This window comes from Centroberyx gerrardi, chromosome 18 (assembly GCF_048128805.1).
Source record: "Centroberyx gerrardi isolate f3 chromosome 18, fCenGer3.hap1.cur.20231027, whole genome shotgun sequence".
Lineage (NCBI taxonomy): Eukaryota > Metazoa > Chordata > Actinopteri > Beryciformes > Berycidae > Centroberyx > Centroberyx gerrardi.
Window position 1 is genome coordinate 15618994 of NC_136014.1, and position 19225 is coordinate 15638218.

General features: G+C 41.7%; 1 protein-coding gene across 1 annotated transcript in view; it reads left to right on the forward strand.

Annotated features, from left to right (window-relative positions):
• Positions 1–3244: 3244 nt before the first annotated feature.
• arhgap18 (Rho GTPase activating protein 18) overlaps positions 3245–19225 on the forward strand; it is a 21158-nt gene continuing 5177 nt past the window's right edge. The window contains exons 1-8 of the mRNA XM_071907077.2: positions 3245–3627; positions 12589–12883; positions 14951–15089; positions 16166–16248; positions 16484–16636; positions 16864–16927; positions 17692–17819; positions 19224–19225. The exon at positions 19224–19225 is cut by the window's right edge and continues 70 nt beyond it. Of these exons, the coding sequence (XP_071763178.1) occupies positions 3500–3627; positions 12589–12883; positions 14951–15089; positions 16166–16248; positions 16484–16636; positions 16864–16927; positions 17692–17819; positions 19224–19225 (992 nt within the window). The 5' untranslated portion in view covers positions 3245–3499. The remainder of the gene's footprint in view (positions 3628–12588; positions 12884–14950; positions 15090–16165; positions 16249–16483; positions 16637–16863; positions 16928–17691; positions 17820–19223) is intronic.

The window sequence follows — 19225 nt, forward strand, 5'->3', positions numbered from 1 at the left end:
ATTAATGCAATAATTAGCTTAATTAATAGAATTACTAGCAGAACTCGTGTTTAATATATCATGGTGATTACATGGCGGGACATTGGACAGCTAAACTGCCTCTTGTTTGACAGGTGGTTGCTTCTGACGCCTTGGAAACATTAGCATTGCTTTGACAGTACAAGATAAAGTAAATGCTACAGTGTCTCATTGATTAACACACCGAGAGCGTGACGACTGCATGATTATATTGTAGAATGTAGTTGATGACCTGATGATGATGTGAACGCACAAGAAGACAAATTCACTGGATGTAGACACATGTAACCTGTCTAGCCGGAACATTGCAACTTAGTGTGAATGGGGTGATTTGACCTACAGTATAGCACTACATAACTAGGGCGGTGATTATAATGAAACAAGCAGAGAAAGATGATGTGACATGATTAATAAAAAGATTATGTGTTGCAGATGATGGAGAAAAGAGCAGCTGTCCAGGCGAACAGCAAATTTTCTCTTCACGATTGGAGATTCTACGTAATAACTTAAACGTTTGTGTTTTTGTTTATGCCGTGAAGGACAGAATGTTGTACTGATGTTTATAAAGTTCGTTTCTCTAAAAGGTTTTCAGCTTTTCAACTGGGGTAACGGCTCATCAACTGAAGAGGAATGATTACTTGTAGAAACTAGATTTTTCAGTTGTTTGAATATAATACTTCACAGAATTTCCTTTCGGACACCCCACATTTCTAAATAATGTTGTGGCAGGACAATATTTGCAACGATTCCCAAGGGGAGTAATTTTTTTTTTTTGGTTTTGCTTTGAGTGGCTATATTTCTATGAAGTTGTCACCTTCTCGCTTTAAACTCCCTTAAATATTATTTCTATTTTTGTGTTAATAATGTTTCAACATTTTCATGGGTTCTGATCACTGTTGAGATAATAATAATTAAAAAAAATGTTTTCCGCTACGAACACATCTCTTGCCTTTCTTTAGATAAATTGGTAAATAAGCACATGAGCTGGATGTTCATAATCCAGTCACTGGGTCAGAGATGTTTCCCCTGAGCTCTCTCTCCCCCCATATTTGATTATCCCCTGATAATCAAATATGTTACTTTTATAAATATGCATCATCTTCAAAATGTGTAGTAATAGGGGTGAGGATACAGAATATGTTGTTTGTGGTCAGGTAGAGATTTTAAAAAGTCTTCTGTTGTGGATGAGGATATAAAACGTGATGTAATATCAGCAGGTGCGGCACATGGGTAGAGATTAAAGGTGCTGTAACATGGGCAGGAGGCCATGTAAAAAGTGTTGTGTTGTTCAGCGGGAGGAGGAGGTAACAGTACAGACAGCAATCAATAAGATTAACAGTAGATGAGGGGATGAGGGGGGGGGGCAGATAGAGGAGTTGAGAGCAAAGTGTGGTAGGAGGGAAGAGAAGGAAGGAGGAATTGAAAGGATGGGAGGAGGGAGAGAGCGGCAGGTACTGGAGGAGTGGAGAGGAGAGAAGGGAGGGGAAGGGAAGGGAGGGGGGCAGGGGATCAGAAGTGGGGAGGGATGGAGGGAGGAATGGAGAAATCTGATTGCCTCCTGTGACTAATCCACTTATCTCAGTGTGTGTGCGTGTCTGTCTGTGTGTGTCTCAACACCGTCTCCCAGCACGTGGTCAGTGTGTCGTGCTCTCTGAAAGACAGTTTGACTGGGTGGACACACACTCACACACACAATGGTCTCCAAACTCGTCGACTACCTCCACCTCAGGTAAGGAAAACTGTGTATGACAGAGCAAGAGAGTGTGTGTGTGCTTGTACATTGGTGTGTGCATTCATACCTTCCTGTGTGCACATTTGTGTTGATGTGTGTGCACGCCTGCGCTCCCTGACCCATGTTTGTGAATGTTTGCGGTTGTGTGTGTGTGTGTGTGTGTGTGCGTGCGCTCCCTGGTCAGTTTTAGTAGCAGTTTGTATCTCAACAAACCGTATGTGACCAACTGTAGCTGGATGCCTAAGCCTGTACAGTCATGCTCAAAATATGCTCAAATGTAGATAACACTTCTTCAATATTTGGACAGACTTGCAGATAAATGTGAACAGAACCTGGGAACAATGTATTGTCAGTGTCCAAAATATACTTGTGTCATCGTCATGTTCAAATACGTTTTCTTGGCTCATTTTGTATATTTTGAAACATACTGTATATCTAAACATATTCTGAAATACCCTATATGTGATTTTTTTTTTTTTTTTTTTTTGCATTTTTGCATTGCATTTTTAATTCTGGCTTCTGGTTCAGGTGTGTAACATTCCCAAATGTTGAGTTATGATCCCAAATAATGAGTTATTATCCATAAGCTTGTGTGATACATCACATACGCTTATGGATAATAACTACTGTGATACATCACACAAGCTTATGGATAATAACTACTGTGATACACCACACAAGCTTATGGATAATAACTACTGTGATACATCACACAAGCTTATCATCCCCTTATGAAATGGGACTATAGCAATCCTATAACAACATGTATCTATGCAAAAATCACAGCAAACTCCTTATAGGAATATTATAGTAAGATAAGAGGAAACTTTAATTATCCCTGTGGGGAGATTGCAGCAGCAAACACTAATATGATATAGCTGAGAAAAAATAGAACATGAACAGAAAACTGGAGCAAAAACTAGAATATATCAAATGGGGGCTATATAAACATACATGGGAAAAAGGATTACAACATTATAAGGGTGTGCAAGATAACAGCAGTAGGACTTACTGAGGCAAAGAAATGAAATGTAAATAAGCCAAAAATAAGAAATATATACAGTATATACATACACACAGATGCACACATTATGAGAATATGCCAAAATATGAAATGCAATAGATCTATGATAATTATGCAATGTGTAACAATGAGAAGGATATAGGAATCTGAAGAAAGCAGATGTGAATTTACAGAAAATAATGTGATTCCATTTTTTAAACAATATATAAAGTATAGTATTGTCACTATTAAATACCAGAGACACATTTTGAAAAAGTCCCTGTTGAAATATTGCAGACGTTGACACAGGACTGTCCAGGGTGAGTCAGTACCGTCAGTGCGCAGCAGGAGGCGCCACGACTTATGAAACTCATCAAGGATACTGTAACCCTTTCCCTCTAGTTTCAGCCAATCCCCGGGCTCTATTCTATCTGTAAGCCCCGCCCCCGTCCTGCCCTGTCTTTCTCAGAGAGAGACAGGCGGACAGAGAGAAAGACAAGTTGTAAAGAAAGACGGGAACAAGAGGGAGCCGGAGGGAAAAAAGAAAGAGGGGCGTCCGGAGAGTTTGGTGTCAGCATGAGTCGGCAACAAAACACTTCACCGGAAAGCGATGAGAGATAGATAGATAGATAGATAGATAGATAGATAGATAGATAGATAGATAGATAGAGGAGTCTGCCATCCACTGGTGATTGGATGTCAGCTGTACATCAAGCAGAAGAAGAAAGAAGAAAAGGAGGAGAAACATGAGTCGTCAGCAGCAGGCGTCCCAGGGAGTGGTTTTAACGGGTTACCATAGCAACGCGGAACTGTTGCCGAAAAACGGACTATGTGCGCCGTGTTCCTCAAACCAGGACCCCGAGTCTGCGCTTAGGTGGGAGACGTGTGTGTGTGTGTGTGTGTGTGTGTGTGTGTGTGTGTGTGTGTCCATACTGTAAAATCACAATAACATTACTATTCACTTGGGGATTTAAAGTGTATATGTGGTACTCAATAGTGAGTTTACAGTTTTGTGTGGTAAAATTATTGCCCTAGTGAGCTATGATGTGATATTATGTATTCCATCTTTGTTTCTCTTTCTTTATTAAAGGGTTATAGTTGTTTTTAGTAATATGCTGTAAGTGAACGAGAGAAAGTGTGATTGTTGTTTCTGCTACTTTGGCGTTTATAGACTTATCATGCTAAGGCTTTGAATTGAATTGAAGACACTATGAAACAAAGCCTAATCTCTTATGCTAGTGTAGGCTATAGTACTTGGCAAAGAGGCTTGAGGTGTGTGTGTGTGTGTGTGTGTGTGTGTGTGTGTGTGTGTGTGTGAGAGAGAGAGAGAGAGAGAGAGAGAGAGAGAGAGAGCGCAAGTGAGCAAAGGTCAAAGTGATAGTGTTATTTTTCTCCTTTTTGAACTTCAGCGCTGGAGGGAAATGTTGACTGCATGCTAGCTTAAAAACACCTTGAAAACCCCCCCAGCTTTCCCAGTGTTAGCTGCATCCAGACCTTTAACCCAGCACTATCTACACTGTACAACCTGGTTAACTGTACACAGGAACTTTTTTTTAAATTATCCTTGGACTAACTCCGCCTTTAGCCTTGGGCTATGTTTCCCATCAGCACATTCTTCAGGCTAACTTTGACTTTGCCTAACTGGCCCAGATTTTGCAGGGTTACTCATATAATTTGGGCCATATTTTGTCTTAGCCTACTGTAGGTCAAAAGATAACCCTTTCCTAAGAATGTGCAGGGCGAAAAGCATTGCTGTGACTCAGTGTTCAACTTCTATGATCAAAATAACCAGTTAGTTTATATGCAGCATCTTTGTATTGGACTTTGGTTTGCAGCCTATTCAGTTCTCCCTGTGGCCAAAACAACTCTCAAGGACTTTATGTTGTGACTTTTACACAGAGAATACAAGGTGCAAGACAAAGATGGATTTGATGGGTAGAAAAACTATAAATAGCAATGTAAATATTAGTTTATCTGCTGATTCAAGCCCATCTTGTTGCATAAGGAACATGCTTAATTCAAAGCTAGGAATGGATCCTATACACTACATGTGGCAGTATCTCAATAACAATTGAGATGGCACTAACACTGCCAGGGGAAAGGGGGTTTGATTTTCACTGGGGTCACCCATACAAAAAGTATATGCAGTTATGATACTATAAAGTGATTTGGATGAGAGAGAGAAAGGGAGATGGGATCCAGGGTGAGGCTGAATTCACTCAAATCTAGACTGGATTTCATGACCATGTTGAAAGAATGTAGCCGTTTTATTGCTGCTATATTCTTATGTTGCTGCCATGTTTATGACTGACTATTTTCATGGTTTTCATGGCACAATAACTCTCTCTAGACTGCTAACAGTGAAGAAGGGATCCATTTTGAGTCTGGAGCCATAGATAAAGAAATGCTGCTACAGAGGAAGAACTGAATGGGAACTAAGCTCTTATAGAAATGACTGTACAGTTACTCTCTGTTGTTTATTCGTGTAGGCCGAGCTGACTGTGTGTGTGTGTGTGTGTGTGTGTGTGTGTGTGTGTGTGTGTGTTCTGTACATGTTTAGATCAGCAAATAACTGTTGTCAACTGTGGTGCAGTAGAAGTAAACAACACACACAAGCCCAGCTGGTGTACAGACGGACACACCTGCCTGTGTGTGTATACATCCTGTATATGTGTGTGTGTGTGTGTGTGTGTCTATATGTGTGTCGGTGACTGTGTGTCTGTTCCAGATGGCTTGTCCAGCTAGCTAGAAAAAACAGCATCACATTACAGCCTGCCTTTGTCTCACCTCCCACAGCAGTGTGTATATGTGTGTGTGTGTGTGTGTGTGTGTGTACGTGTGCCCTGTCTAGGTTGACTTGTAGGCTTAGTTTTGTGGTCATTGTTTCCCCTAGCTAGGAAAGGAGAGACAGAGAGAAGGAGACAGACAGACAGAAAGTTGTTGGCCTTACACCAGCTGTGGACATCCGACCTAAGGAGCCTTAGGTTACGAGTCCACCGGGAGCCTCTCACAGCCACGGCTTTTTCCTGTTATTTGGAAAGGAAAGGACGCGATGTAGTGTTTCCTGACAGCACTGACATCGTCGTCTTTAAGTGCTCAGAGCGCTAGAAATTAATATTTCAAATTTAACAAAAGAACGCTGTGCTTCAAATGTGTTTTCCATAGTCACTTAGGGACCAATGCTTCCCACTAAGCATCTGTTTAGCACTGCCAGCCAAAAAAGCCCATTGAACACTTGGGGGGGGTTCAGGCTAATCTACTGTATACTGCAACAGAATTTGTCAGTCACAGTGCTGCACAGGCCCTGTCCCTGTAGAGGGTCACAGAGAAGATTCCCAGATGGGCTGTGCTCCTTGTGAAAAGTATGACTGCATGCCAGACATCAAACATGCATGGACTGGGCTTTGGATTTCCAGCAGAACCACACTACCTCATCTCTGTTTTGTGGCCAAAATACAGATAGATCAGTGTTAAGGAAGGCTGGGTAGGCAAGCCCAGTGAACAGGACCTCAGAACAGGCTAACAGAATGGAAAAATAGGCAGGCTGGCATAAGGAACAACATACATCCAGAGAGACAGACAGCTAGGGAGACAGACGGACCGAGAAAGAGAGAAATATAGATAGAGGGACAGACAGAGACACAAAGACTGACAAAGCATCCAACTGATTCAGGCTTCCAGCAAAGATGGAGGCATAGATTACGTAGCGTAGCCAGTGGGTCATGGCTGAGACCAGTAAGTGTGTGTCTGCGTGTCAATGTGTGTGTTTGTGTGCACGCCTGTGTGTGTGTGTGTGTGACTGACTGAGGGGGGGAGAACAGAGGCAGTCTCTGTCTCTCACAGATGGCAGCTGGCACCTGTTGATCTGAATGGGAATACAACACACACACACACACATACACTTCTTATCTTCTTCCCTCTTCTCATGTCGGCCACAAAATTTCCTCAGCTGCGTGATGCTCACCCTGTAGGGTTCAAGCTGAATCTAGAGATGAATGTTTCTATTAAAGTTCTATCTAACTTTCTAACAAATCTGTCTTTCTAACAAATTCTGTTTCTTTTCTAACTCTACAGTATCATCTTTTCACGCTGCTGCTATTGTTTGTGCAATGTTAAAGATGTTTCAATTCACTTGGTAACTTTGTCACTAGAGTGAGACTTAATCACTGTGTACACACACACACACACACACGCACAGAGAGTTTGTGGACTCAAATAAACCATTGAGTTTACCTTCTCAAAACTTTACTCAGTCTTCTACTAATCTATCTAGCTTGCTGTTTGCATGATGATATTACCTTCCATTACTGTTTGCATCTGGACGCATGCGATTTACTTGTACAGGTCCTATTGCATCATTTGTGCTCTACACACACACACTCACTCACACACACACACAAACACACGCACGCACACACACACACACACTCTCTCTCTATCTTGGTCGGGAGCTCTAAGCAGCTGATATGAGAGGTGTGTAGATAAAGGTGCAAAGAGTAGAACAATCACACACACACACACACACACACACACACACACTCAGGTGTGGCACTGCGTGTCTTTTCAAGGTTACTTACGTATGTATGAAAGTGTACATGAGAAAGCATGCAGTATTTGTTTTACTAACAAGGGCAGCCCACCTGACATTTATGAGTGTGTGTGAAAGAGAGAGCTAGGTCATGTGTATCTTTGAGTGTGTGAATTAGATAATGTGTGTGTGTGCGTGTGTGTGTGAGAAACAGCACACATGTTTGTTGTTCATTTATTTTACTGTATGTAAATCACTCCAAGTGGTCAACGAAAACAACTTATGGGAGCTACAAGGTTAAATTTTAACATGGCTATAAATATGATTTCTTGCGCCATAAGATCATAGTTAAATGGAGTACAAAGCATATACGTCTTATCCAATCAGATTATTCAGAGCAGCTGCCTCATTTGTATCGGAGCCTTTTATAGCCGGTCAATAACTGCTCTTCTCTCCAATCAGCTTTGGCACTTTGTTGTGTATTACACAGATTTGGATTAATGCTAGAAAATACCCACAACAGCCCTTATGTAATATATCCAGCACAAATCCACTCCATATACTGCTATTTTGTTGGCTGAGAAATGGTACAAATGCATTGAGGTCAATGTAAACGCATTGGTGACAAAGTTTCACACAGTGGGCTTAGGCAGCTAGGCATAGCACCACTGTTTCCATCTTCACTGGTCTCACATTTAATATTCAACATTCAGTCTGTTGTGTTGTAGAATATACCTGAATGAATAATCCACTTCAAAACATCTTCAATAATTTAAGATGTTGTACTACCAACATAGACAAATGTACGTAAATGTATCTGTGTGTGTGTTTGCTAAGCTCTGATTTATGTCTTGGTCAAACCATTCTTTATTTATAGCTGTGGATGGAAGTAAATCATTAACCGATTGTGTGTGTGTGTGTGTGTGTGTGTGTGTGTGTGCGTCTGCCAGGTTTAACTCTGGTTGCAAGGTCTAGAAGTCCTCAAGTATAGTGCGAAAACAAGGACATGTTTTCTGGTTTTCACACAGGAAAAAGTTAATATTGGTGAGGCAGTCAGCAGTGAGGCAGAGTCATTGGAATGTCTCCACAAGTTTACTATTATCAACACAAAGAGGGACAGAGAGGAGTCGGGCAGCATGTTCCTCCTTGTGTTATCACACCAGGCCAAGACCAAGTCCCACCGGGAGGAGTGGGAGGAGGGTGGAAAGGAAAGGATGGCTAGAAGAGAGCAGAGGAAGAGAGATGGAAGAAAACTGGGGGCAAAATCCAGAATGGGGGGAAGAGGAGATGACAGAAGGCCCCTGAAGAGGTGTAGGAGGAGAGGAAGTAAAGGAGAAGAGAGGAGGAGTGGAGAGGGGAGGGAAAGAATAGGGACCGGTAGAAGGAAGAAGGAGGTTGTTATTGTCAATTGTAGGTGAAATGTCTAATACTTTTTGCGTAATCCTTTTGTGTGTGTGTATGCGTGTGTTGAGCATGCCTATGAGCGTGTGTGTCTATATTTACCAATGTTTTTTATTTCTTTATGAGTATGTGCTGTGTGTGTGTGTGTGTGTGTGTGTGTGTGTGTGTGTGTGCCTGTGTGTGGCGGGAGGTCTGCTGTGGTATGTGGCCTTGGCTCAACATGGGTTCTCGGTGTAATGCTGTGCTGTTAATTCCAAGTTGATTAACATGACGTCAACTTGATGGTGGTATTTTGACTTCCATAGCAGCCTACAGGCTAATTCATGTTTCAGAGGTAAATGGTTCATTTGAGGAAAAATCATTTCCTTTACTTCTTATTTACTACTTCCTTTCTGGGCAGTTAGATGATGTGTTATTCTCAACTTTGTTTGCAACCTGTAACACAACAGCTGTCATTTTTGGTGATTGACCATTTAACATCTATCTTTTACTTCTATTAGAGGCCTTTATTCCTATTAAAGGCCTTTTGTTCTTGAAGTACACTCATTTCCCAGTGACTGAACAGTCATCTGCTAGTGTAATTGACACATCTTGTTAACTATTCTTAACCTCACCCCATAAAGAGAAAAAGTATGTCGTCCCCCACAAATGATGCACAACACCCCTTGGACCAATCAGTAACAAGATGCGTCATCCATCCAAGTTTCATCAAATTGGACCAGTGGTGTAATAGCGGCCATTTGAATCCCCATCAAGTCAGTCAGTGTAATGTCAGAACACAGTGCCAAAATGCGTCATGTCTCCAACATTTTGTCAAAATGGCTCCAGTGGTGTCTGAGATATTATGTTTGAGTTGACAACTTTGACCTTTAATTATACAGGACTTCACAACTTTCTGTGAATCTTACTCAAATATATAGAAATAAGGTACAGAGTTGCAGCATTTGCAGCCCCAGTGACAAATGGTACAACTCTGTGCCTTTTTTCTGACAGTGTGCTTAAACACAGATAGATTAGACTGAAGATGATAGATGGATATATATGACAAAACTGTTGACAGCAACCTCTCAGCTTGACTACCACCAGCTGGCAAGGGGCACATAGTTTAAGAAACCACAGGCCTACTGAACACAGTGACTCAGTTGTACTATAAAAGTAGCCTGTGCCGGGGAAAAGATGACTGCAAAACTTGAAGTGAGAGAGAAAAACGCACAAAGGAGAGAAATGGAGAATGATAGACAGTGAGAGGAAGAGAAAAAGGAAGAGAAAGACAATTGGAGAGGAAGAAAGAGAGAGAATGTGCACTGTTGTCCGTTTGATAATGTAGCCTAACTTCCTGTCACAGCAGAAGGGACAACCAGTGAGACATCAACTGAACCAAAGAGCATAGAGAAGAGGCATATCAAAATATATACAATGCCGTATTTTTGTCATGTTGTTCTTTACCAATGCCATTGCTCCTCATTTTACCAACACCTCTATCAACATTATTGCTGTATTAGCTGTACTGAAAGTGCACCATCTTCACTTGGGTAATGCATTTTGATGACTTGATGTATTAAGATTTGGACCTTTTTCTTCTTGTTGTCATTCTTTTAGCTATTATTATTGTTATCAGTAGTAGTAGTAGTAGCAGCAGCAGCAGCAGCAGCAGCAGCAGCAGTAGTAGTAGTAGTAGTAGTAGTAGTAGTAGTAGCAGCAGCAGCAGCAGCAGTAGCAGTAGTAGCAGTAGTAGTAGTAGTAGTAGTAGTAGTAGTAGCAGCAGCAGCAGCAGCAGCAGCAGCAGCAGCAGCAGCAGCAGCAGCAGCAGCAGTAGTAGTAGTAGTAGTAGTAGTAGTAGTAGTAGTAGTAGTAGTAGTAGTAGTAGTAGTAGTAGTAGCAGCAGCAGCAGTAGTAGCAGTAGTAGCAGTAGTAGTAGTAATGTCCTCCTTTGTCCCAGACACAGTCAGACATCTGACATGTGTAGCTGTTAACAGAAACCTGCCTGGGACACTGTAGGCATGAGCATGTTTGTGTACACCTTGCAGTCATAGAGAGTCACTCTGCAGAGAATCAGTGAATCAGGTGAGATGTTAAAGGTGATTGTGAGAGCACCCAGGGGCATTTTCCTGGGGGTAAGAGTACATTTTCTAGTGATGACCTGATAACACTACTACAGAGCAAAGCTCATTACAGTGTCCCAGTTTTGACAAACATTGAACCTATGAAGTTTGTCCCATTCATTTGCTATAGAGCAGCTCCAGAGTTAGTATGTTATCACACGTCAATTGGGTCCATTGAGTGAGTTAACCCACTTAGTATGCCATGTGATGCTAGGCTATATCAGCAGGTGAAGATTGGCATTTTATCATCCCGTAAGATTTAATGAATCTCTAATGTTTCTCAAATGAATTTAATGACCTCACTCTTGCCATGTGTGCTTGTGTATTTGCATTAATTTGCATTTGCAATTTCAGCAGCAAACATACAGTCTTCCCATAACTGTACATGGCATCATAAAGTTGTGTAACTGTGCTGACTAAATGTGTCGACCTGCGGGTGGTAGTTTCAGATCTAGGACTGTGTGTGTATGTGTGTGTGTGTTTGTTAACCATGCACAAAGGCAAACATTATAACCTTGTATGTGGTCATCCCAAACCATGATGCTATGATTAGCAATGGCAGCTATGCTTGATCCCCTCTTGGCAAGGCTAGGCTAAATTATACTAAGCCAGGCTAGACTATGCTGAGCTAAGCTATCCTTTGCTAAGCTAGCAAAGGGAAGCCCAGGCTGTGAGACTAGCTGCTATTCTTAGTCCCCTGCTGATGTTTTCCTCATTAGTTGACAGGCTGGGAATTCAACATGCTGCTGGCTAGTCTTTGGTTAGAAACTGAGGGCTGCTTCTGTTTGTCTGACTCACTGACTGTCTTTCTGTCTCACCACCCATTTCTCTGTTAGTCATAGGACTGTGTAAGATTTATGTAAAATAGCACCCCCTGCAGGCGCAAAGGTGAATGACGAATCTAAATCAAAACAAAGACAAAACCTGTCTCCAACTCCCTTTCCAAGCCGCTCCATACACACCTCCTCACCGCGCAAAACAAATACAGCCAGTTCTCAACACAGGTCAGTTAGGAGAGGTATATTTACGATAGGATCTGCAGAAATAATACATGGCCATGTGGTATGGCTTCTATCATAATGCTACTACAAACATGGTGCAAAGTGCAACACTGCAGAAAGTGAAACACAGTAATGGCTGAGGATCAGTGTGGGTTACACTCCAGGGCTTGGGAGCTATAGATTAATACCATCAAGATTCATAATTTTGCAATGGCACATCAGAACAGACCACATTCACCAATTATTGATGTGTGTTAGCAAGGCTTTTGCCAAAAGACTAGATGATCATTATAAATAGATTGGGGATAATGTTATTTCTCCCCTATGCGCTGAAGTTCATCCCTCCACCAACATAGATTGTAGGCTAGATTAAAGTGAAATTCTTACATAGTTTGACTTTAACTGTTTGCCTGTCTCTCTGTCTGTCTGACTGACCTACTGTCTGTCTCTCTGTCTAACAGCTTGTCTGTATGTTTCTCTCTTGTAGTTATAACTATTCCATCTACCGGTCTGTCTGTCTTGAATCCTTGCCTTTCACTTATAGAACAGGCCACTTCATTATCTGTCTACTTGCCTGTCTGTCTCTCCAACTACCCCTCTGTTGCTCTCTGTCCCTTCAGTAGTCCATAGACCATGCCACTACAGTTTCTGGTCTGTCTGCCTGTCTGTATAACCGTTTGTCTTTCTCTCACTCTCATAGGACTGTCCACAATGTTTTTCTGTTTCTGTCTGGCCAGTCTGTGTATGTGTCTTCATCTGACCACTTATCCGCCTACATAACCACCTGTCTCTCTCTCTTATAGCCGCAGAACGGGCCACTACAGTGTGCAACAGAACCAGAACGCACAACATGGAGACAGACCTGCCAATACCACCAGCGGTACCAATACCACCAGCGATACCAAAACCACCAGCGCCGACCCACTGTCGGTCCCCAACCCGGCCTCCACCCCCTGCCCTCAGCCCTCCTCCAGCCCCAAGCCAGGCTCCAGCCCCAAACCAGGCTCCAGCCCCAAACCAGGCTCCAGCCCCAGGCTCAGCTCCAGCTGCAGTCCCAGGCCAAGACCGCGGCCCGCATGTCAGCGTTGCAACTCCCAGGTAGGTGGTGAATGATATGATGAAAAGGGGTAGTAGCACGCTTCTGAGCAGATATTTTTATAAAAAAACATCCACCTTGTTCAAGTGGCAATTCATGAGATTCTTGTGGTGTTTTTTTGATGACATCTTTGGTGCTAAGCGGTTATTGCTGTGGTGTTTTTGCACTGCAGTTCACAGAGGTCACTTGGTCAGTACTGATAATGTTGTTTTCCATAGATTTTCTCTTGATGAAGTTTGAGTTTCTGTAGGCGGCGCTCTTTTCTTTGTCTGTTCAGCCGTGGTTCCTATCGCTGCTCATGGTAACTACCCAGTTCTTCTTCTATTTGTTCCAAACAAACCACTGTTGCTGCTGCCTGCAACACAAAATGCTTCACTTCCTGTACACTTGGTCATTTTTCCTGGGAAAGACCTAGTCGTCACTGGGTAATTAGAGCAGCAAATGTAAAAGCTTTCATGAACTGGGTATAGGTCGAATCACTATTGTGTTATATCAGTCGGTGATAGAAAGCAGCAAAATGAACATTAATTTATATGAAAATGTCACAGATTATTACTTTAACTATAGATTTGATCGGAAATTCAAGGGTGAGTAATGGCAACACACTTCATCTCCTTTAGCACCTCTTCATTATGACTTGTTTTCCTTTCATTTGTTGCTCTTTTTAATTGCTGTGTTGGCTTGTGACTCTATGCTACATGTGATTTATCTCTGCCATCTATGTTTATCCTGCTGGTGCTCCTTTGGATTTGAGCCTTTCTCTTTGCCCCTTCATCCAGTGCTTTCAGAGTGAGAAAACCATGTTATAGATAAAATACACTGTCATCATTATCTCCTCAGGACACCCTTAAACAAATTTCATGCATGGCATTCCTCCCCCTCTAGGGTATTGTGTAGAATTTCAGTTCCTATTCTGAGTCTGTCTGTTGACTCAGTAATATTTCCTCAGGTTTTTAGTTCTTGTTTTAAGACTATGAATCAGGTCATCCAGCATTAAGCAGTTCAAAAAGTGATTTACACATGTAAGTAAAAGAACAGTGTGATTCTTATATTGTATTATCAATTCCAATTCCATTATTTTCTTATAAATTCAGAGGTGAAACTGGTTTTTGATATCCAACCCTGCTCCACCTGAACCTTGCTCCTGCTGCCAGTACTTGTCATTTCTTGAAGTTATTGCATTTCATTGTTGTCTTATTTTTAGCACTTGTTATTGCACTTTACCAGTATTTAATCCCTGCTCTTTGCTATATCTTACATGCTCTTGCTGTATCTTAGGTTTCTAGTTGTCAGTGATGTATTGCCTTCCCTTGTAATTGTTGCCTTTTACTAGGATGTTTGTGGTAATAAGTCACTCTGGATAGGAGCGTCTGCTATAAATGCCTAAAATGTAACTGTTGAAATTTTACAAGGGGATTGGTTGGCAGGCAAACTGTTGTTGGATGTATTTTGGGTCGTCCAGTTGATTATAATGAGATTGAGCACGGCCGATGTGTTCGCAACATCGTAGAGACTCGGTAATAATAAATAAAAAGGGACTTGAACAAAACTTAAAACTTAAACTTAAATACCCTTTGTGGAAAAGCAGAGACCTGTTCTGAGGTCTGTTTAAATTGTAGCTGGTTTATGTAAAATGTGTGTGTGTGTGTCTGTGTATGTGTGTATATGTGTATGTGTGAGAGGGGCATCCGGAGAAGCAGCACAGCCTGCTATCAGCTCTGTTTAGACTTGTGCAGACTGGCTGTACATCGTGTGCATGTTTCTGTGAGTCTTGTAAAATCTTCAGTCTGCTGTTAGTTCTATTTTCTTTTCTTTTTGTGTGTTTTATTTGCGCATTTAGGGGCAATTTGTGTCTATGTCTGTTCCTGTATGTACTGTATGTATCTGTTTGCATGCTTGTCTCGTTATATATCTCTGCATCTTAGTCTGAGTGAGTGTGAGATTGTGTACGTGTCTGTATGAGTGTGTGCACACATGTCTGTCTTTGAATGTGTTTGTCGCTGTATCGCTGTCTCCATGTCTCTTTGTGTGTGTATGTATCCATGCATATATCTTCGTGTTTCTTCCAGGACTCTCTGGATGAGCTGGCGATGGACGACTATTGGAAGGAGGTGGAGAATATCACTCGCTCAGGAGAAGGAGCGGGGAGAGGAGACGGAGGAGGAGAAGGGGAAGTGCAAGAGGAGGAGCAGCAGAAAATTCCTGAGGGTATGATAAGCTGTGTCCATGGATACACCTTTCACCTCTGAACCGAGAGGAGATAAACTGTCCCTTTTCTTACATCTACTGCTATATACAGAGGGGGCAGTCCTCTCACCTTGAGTGTTTTTATTCTTTATGTAGACAGTGGGAAAGTAGCGAGGCAGAGAAGTTTACATACAGAAGAGAAAACTAGTCGGGGCATATGTGTCATTCCAGAGGCTGGGAATTTAACCGCTCAGCTACTGTATTTCTGGGCCATCAGATGCCATTTCGATTCAAAATGACACCAGTAACTACGGATTGGCAGTGGGTTCACATACTCTCTCTCTCTCTTATTTTTTGATTTGATCATAGAGATTAAGGACGATGTGATATGAACAAGTTCAAGTTGTAGTTGCACGCATGCTGCAGTCGATAGGAAGCTGAAATCTGGGCCTCACAACTGAGATATCAATGAATAAAAACAGACGCAGTAAGAGATAGAAAGGGATTTGACAAATACCATAAAAATTTGAATATATTTATTATCTATTCAAATTAAATGATCAAACTTGCCGTGCAGCTTGTTTTAAAGCAGTGTGATCTGTAGAGACCTGTTCTGAGGTGGAATTGTGTATGTAAAGTGTGTGTGTGTGTGAGAGAGAGAGAGATGTGGGGAAGCAACACGGCCTGTTCAGACTTGTGCAGAAACTGCCGACTGTCTCTCTGTGTCACCTTGTACATGAAGCGTACATACTCCTCTAAATATTTATGGTCTTTTTATAGTTTATAGTTTTCAAGACTAGCTATTGTTCTCTGAAACAAGCACACACATCCTGTATGTGTCCAGCTCTGTATGCGGTCCCTCCTTTCCCCTTCCTGCACCTGTGGCACTGTCTGGTTGTCTCATATGGTGAAGAATAGAGGCTCCTGTCCCCCTTTTTCCTCCGTTTCCCTCCTTCCTTCTCCCCCTTTCTCCCTCATTTTGTGGTGTTTGGGGACACAAAAAGGGTGCTAGTAAAGCCTCTCAGGGAAAAAAATGCGCTAAATCAAAATGACTCATCTTTCCTTTTTATTTTTGTCTCTGTCATTCATTGTTTCAGAGGGAGAGCAGGAGGAGGCGTGGCTGACAGAGGCGGGACTAGCGAGGCTGTTTGATGATTCACTGGCAGCCGACCAGGATCAGGTGCCAATCATCTGCGACTTATTGACTTATTCAGTGTTTGCTCATAGTTGATCAATGTCATAATTGCAGTTTATATCAGTAAATGAATGGAAATATGCTCATATACTCCTTATGTATGCCACACTTTGGAACCTCCTATATAAGTAAGAGTATATTATAGATAGATAGATAGATAGATAGATAGAATACCTATTGCCTGACTGATGATGAACCTTATTGATATTTTGATTGACAGGAGGAAGACAGCGCCGTGTTCCTTTCTACTCTGACTAGAACTCAGGCGGCGGCCGTAGAACGTCGCGTGACATCACTACAGCAGACGTTGCTACGACGACGCAACCGTCAACACGTTCCCGACGTCCGGGATATATTCAGACCACCTGAAAAGGTTAGGACACACACACACAGACACAGACAGTTAGAAACACAGTTTGTCCACTAATTAACAGACAGGATAATATGTAACATGAAGACACTCAAATGGGGAGGAGGAAATATGTGTGTGTGTGTGTGTGTGTGTGTGTGTGTGTGTGTGTGTGTGCGTGTGTGTGCTTGTGTGTTTTGTTGAACATTATACTGTATGTGACTCTGTGTGTGTTGTATGTTACGCTGTAGGATGAGGAGCCTAATAAACTCAAAGAGGGAAGTGAAAATGGACAAAAAGACGTGACTTCAGCTGGTATGTGACACACATACATACAGGCGCGCGCACACACACACACACACACACACACACACAGGCAGACACGCACAGATACACAAACACTCACACTGAGTCAACATGGGAAATGACTAATAGAAGCTGGAATAAACTTTGCCTCTCAACTCTGGCACAGACTTCAGGATAGAATGGAATAGAATAGAATGGAGCATTATTCCCTGTATCTACTGAGCAGTTGTTTTTTTAACCTACAGAGCTCAGCGGATGCTTAGAGGAAGTGTTGTTTGTGGCTAGCGTAAAATGGAATACAAGAGAAAATGATGTACAGTGGCGTGGAATAGAAAACAATGGAACGAAACTCGATTACTTCTTTATTACTGGGCTGCACAAGATTAGGATGATTTATGATTACTGATGTATTCTACAGTTCTACATGCTGTAAATCACTGTAAGGGGATAAAAATGTCAAGTAAAGGCCTAAAAGTGAGGGTTTATTTAATTGAATGGAACAGAATAGGTAGTACAGTAAACAGTACAGTAAAATAACAGGATGAGTCTGATTGCAAGGCAGAAAACACTCTTCCTCTCTCTTCCTCTTTCTGCTGAAGTGACTTTAAACACTGTGGGATTAAACTGAAATTAAACACATTAACTGTCTGTGTGTATATGACTGCAGAAACACATTTGTATTACTCTACTTGTGTGGGCCTATCACTCACTTCTGCTGTGTACAGGTGTGTCCATATATGTCTTTGTGTGTGTGTGTGTGTGTGTTTCCATAGAAACGGAGACAGAGCTGAACGTTGAAGTGTCATTTTCGGAGCAGGCCCTCAGTTACAGGGACCACCATCAACGGTTAAAGGTCAACACTAGCGCTAACACTCCGCAGTCACCTGACGACAAACTACCGGTGAGTCACATACCTGTACACACACACACACACACACACACGGATGTACATTCACTTCTTCAACAGCTGCAGTAGTAGATTTAGAAGTAGTTTTATTAACACACTAATAATGCACAGACCTTCAGCAATTGTAGTCGTACAAGTCATAATGCTTGATATATGCACATACAGTGTTTGTGTCAGTGCTTGGGACAGAGCCAGTGGTGTAGTTACAGTAAACAGGGCGGGTGTACCGGTTCAAATATATTGTCATGCAAATATATGCAAAACCACTTTGAAATGCTCTGTTGTTGTAAGAATTGGACGCAAGTCGTGACGAATAAGTGATAGCCAAACAGGTCGTAGCTAGTTTGTGTGTGTGTGTGTGTGTATGTGTGTGTGTGTGTGTGTGTGTGTGTGTGTGTTGAATATTAGACTGTACTGATAACTTCTTAATTGTCTCTCAGGCATTGGGTCAATCATTAAGAGAGGAGAGAGAGAAAGAGAGAGCAGAGCAAACCTTTAAGAGGACTAGAAACTGATGTCACCATGCTGTGGAAATGTCTTGCAGAAGCTTTTTCACAACTGCTGAATTTGAGGCTGATGTGTTGACCTGACGTTGGTATAAATTTCACAGAACAGAGCAGAATGAAAGGTCGATTGAGCTATTTGCCTCAGCCAAGATCCAAAACAGGAAGTGAGAGCCACTATAGCAGTTTCTGGTTAGTTAGACTTGGAGCAGGATATAATCCTGTTGGTCACACCACAGAAACTTAGGGACTTCTATATAAATTATTGCATGGGATTGGTTTTGTGTACTTTTGAATGTTTATTCACTGTCCACGTTTTTTCAGTGTTCACAATGACAAACTGTTTATTTGTTTGTTAACTGAGTGTGATTTCATTAAATTTATTCAGGTTTGATATGAGAATAGTTAGATGATGTTCAGCTGGCGTTAGATGTTTGTCTGCAGTATCACAACAAATATGTTTTACTGTCTGACCACAGCTTGGAAAGTGTCTTATTATATTCTAGCCTGAATCAAGTGTTACAGCCTGTGTTGACACATGTACTTCTTAAGTTATGGTTTAGTTGAATGACAAGGTTGTATGGTTGTATTGCATATGAAGGGATAACAGCATTTTTCTGTGTGAGGTGAAACTCTCAATGTCTGGGTTCTGGTGTCTACTGACACCCGGTGGTTGAATCTGGTATAACACCCTAATTCAACTTATTTTGTATTCTGTGGGTACAAACAAGGGCTGGGATCAGTTCTCATACAATTCAATCAATTCACAATGTAAATACAAACATAAATTAATTAATGGTAATGGTAGAGATTCACTTTTAGTTTTGTCTCCTAACATTAACTGATTTGCCTCACTGTCTTTCTGTCTCTCGCTCTGTTTTTCTTTACCTTCTAGAA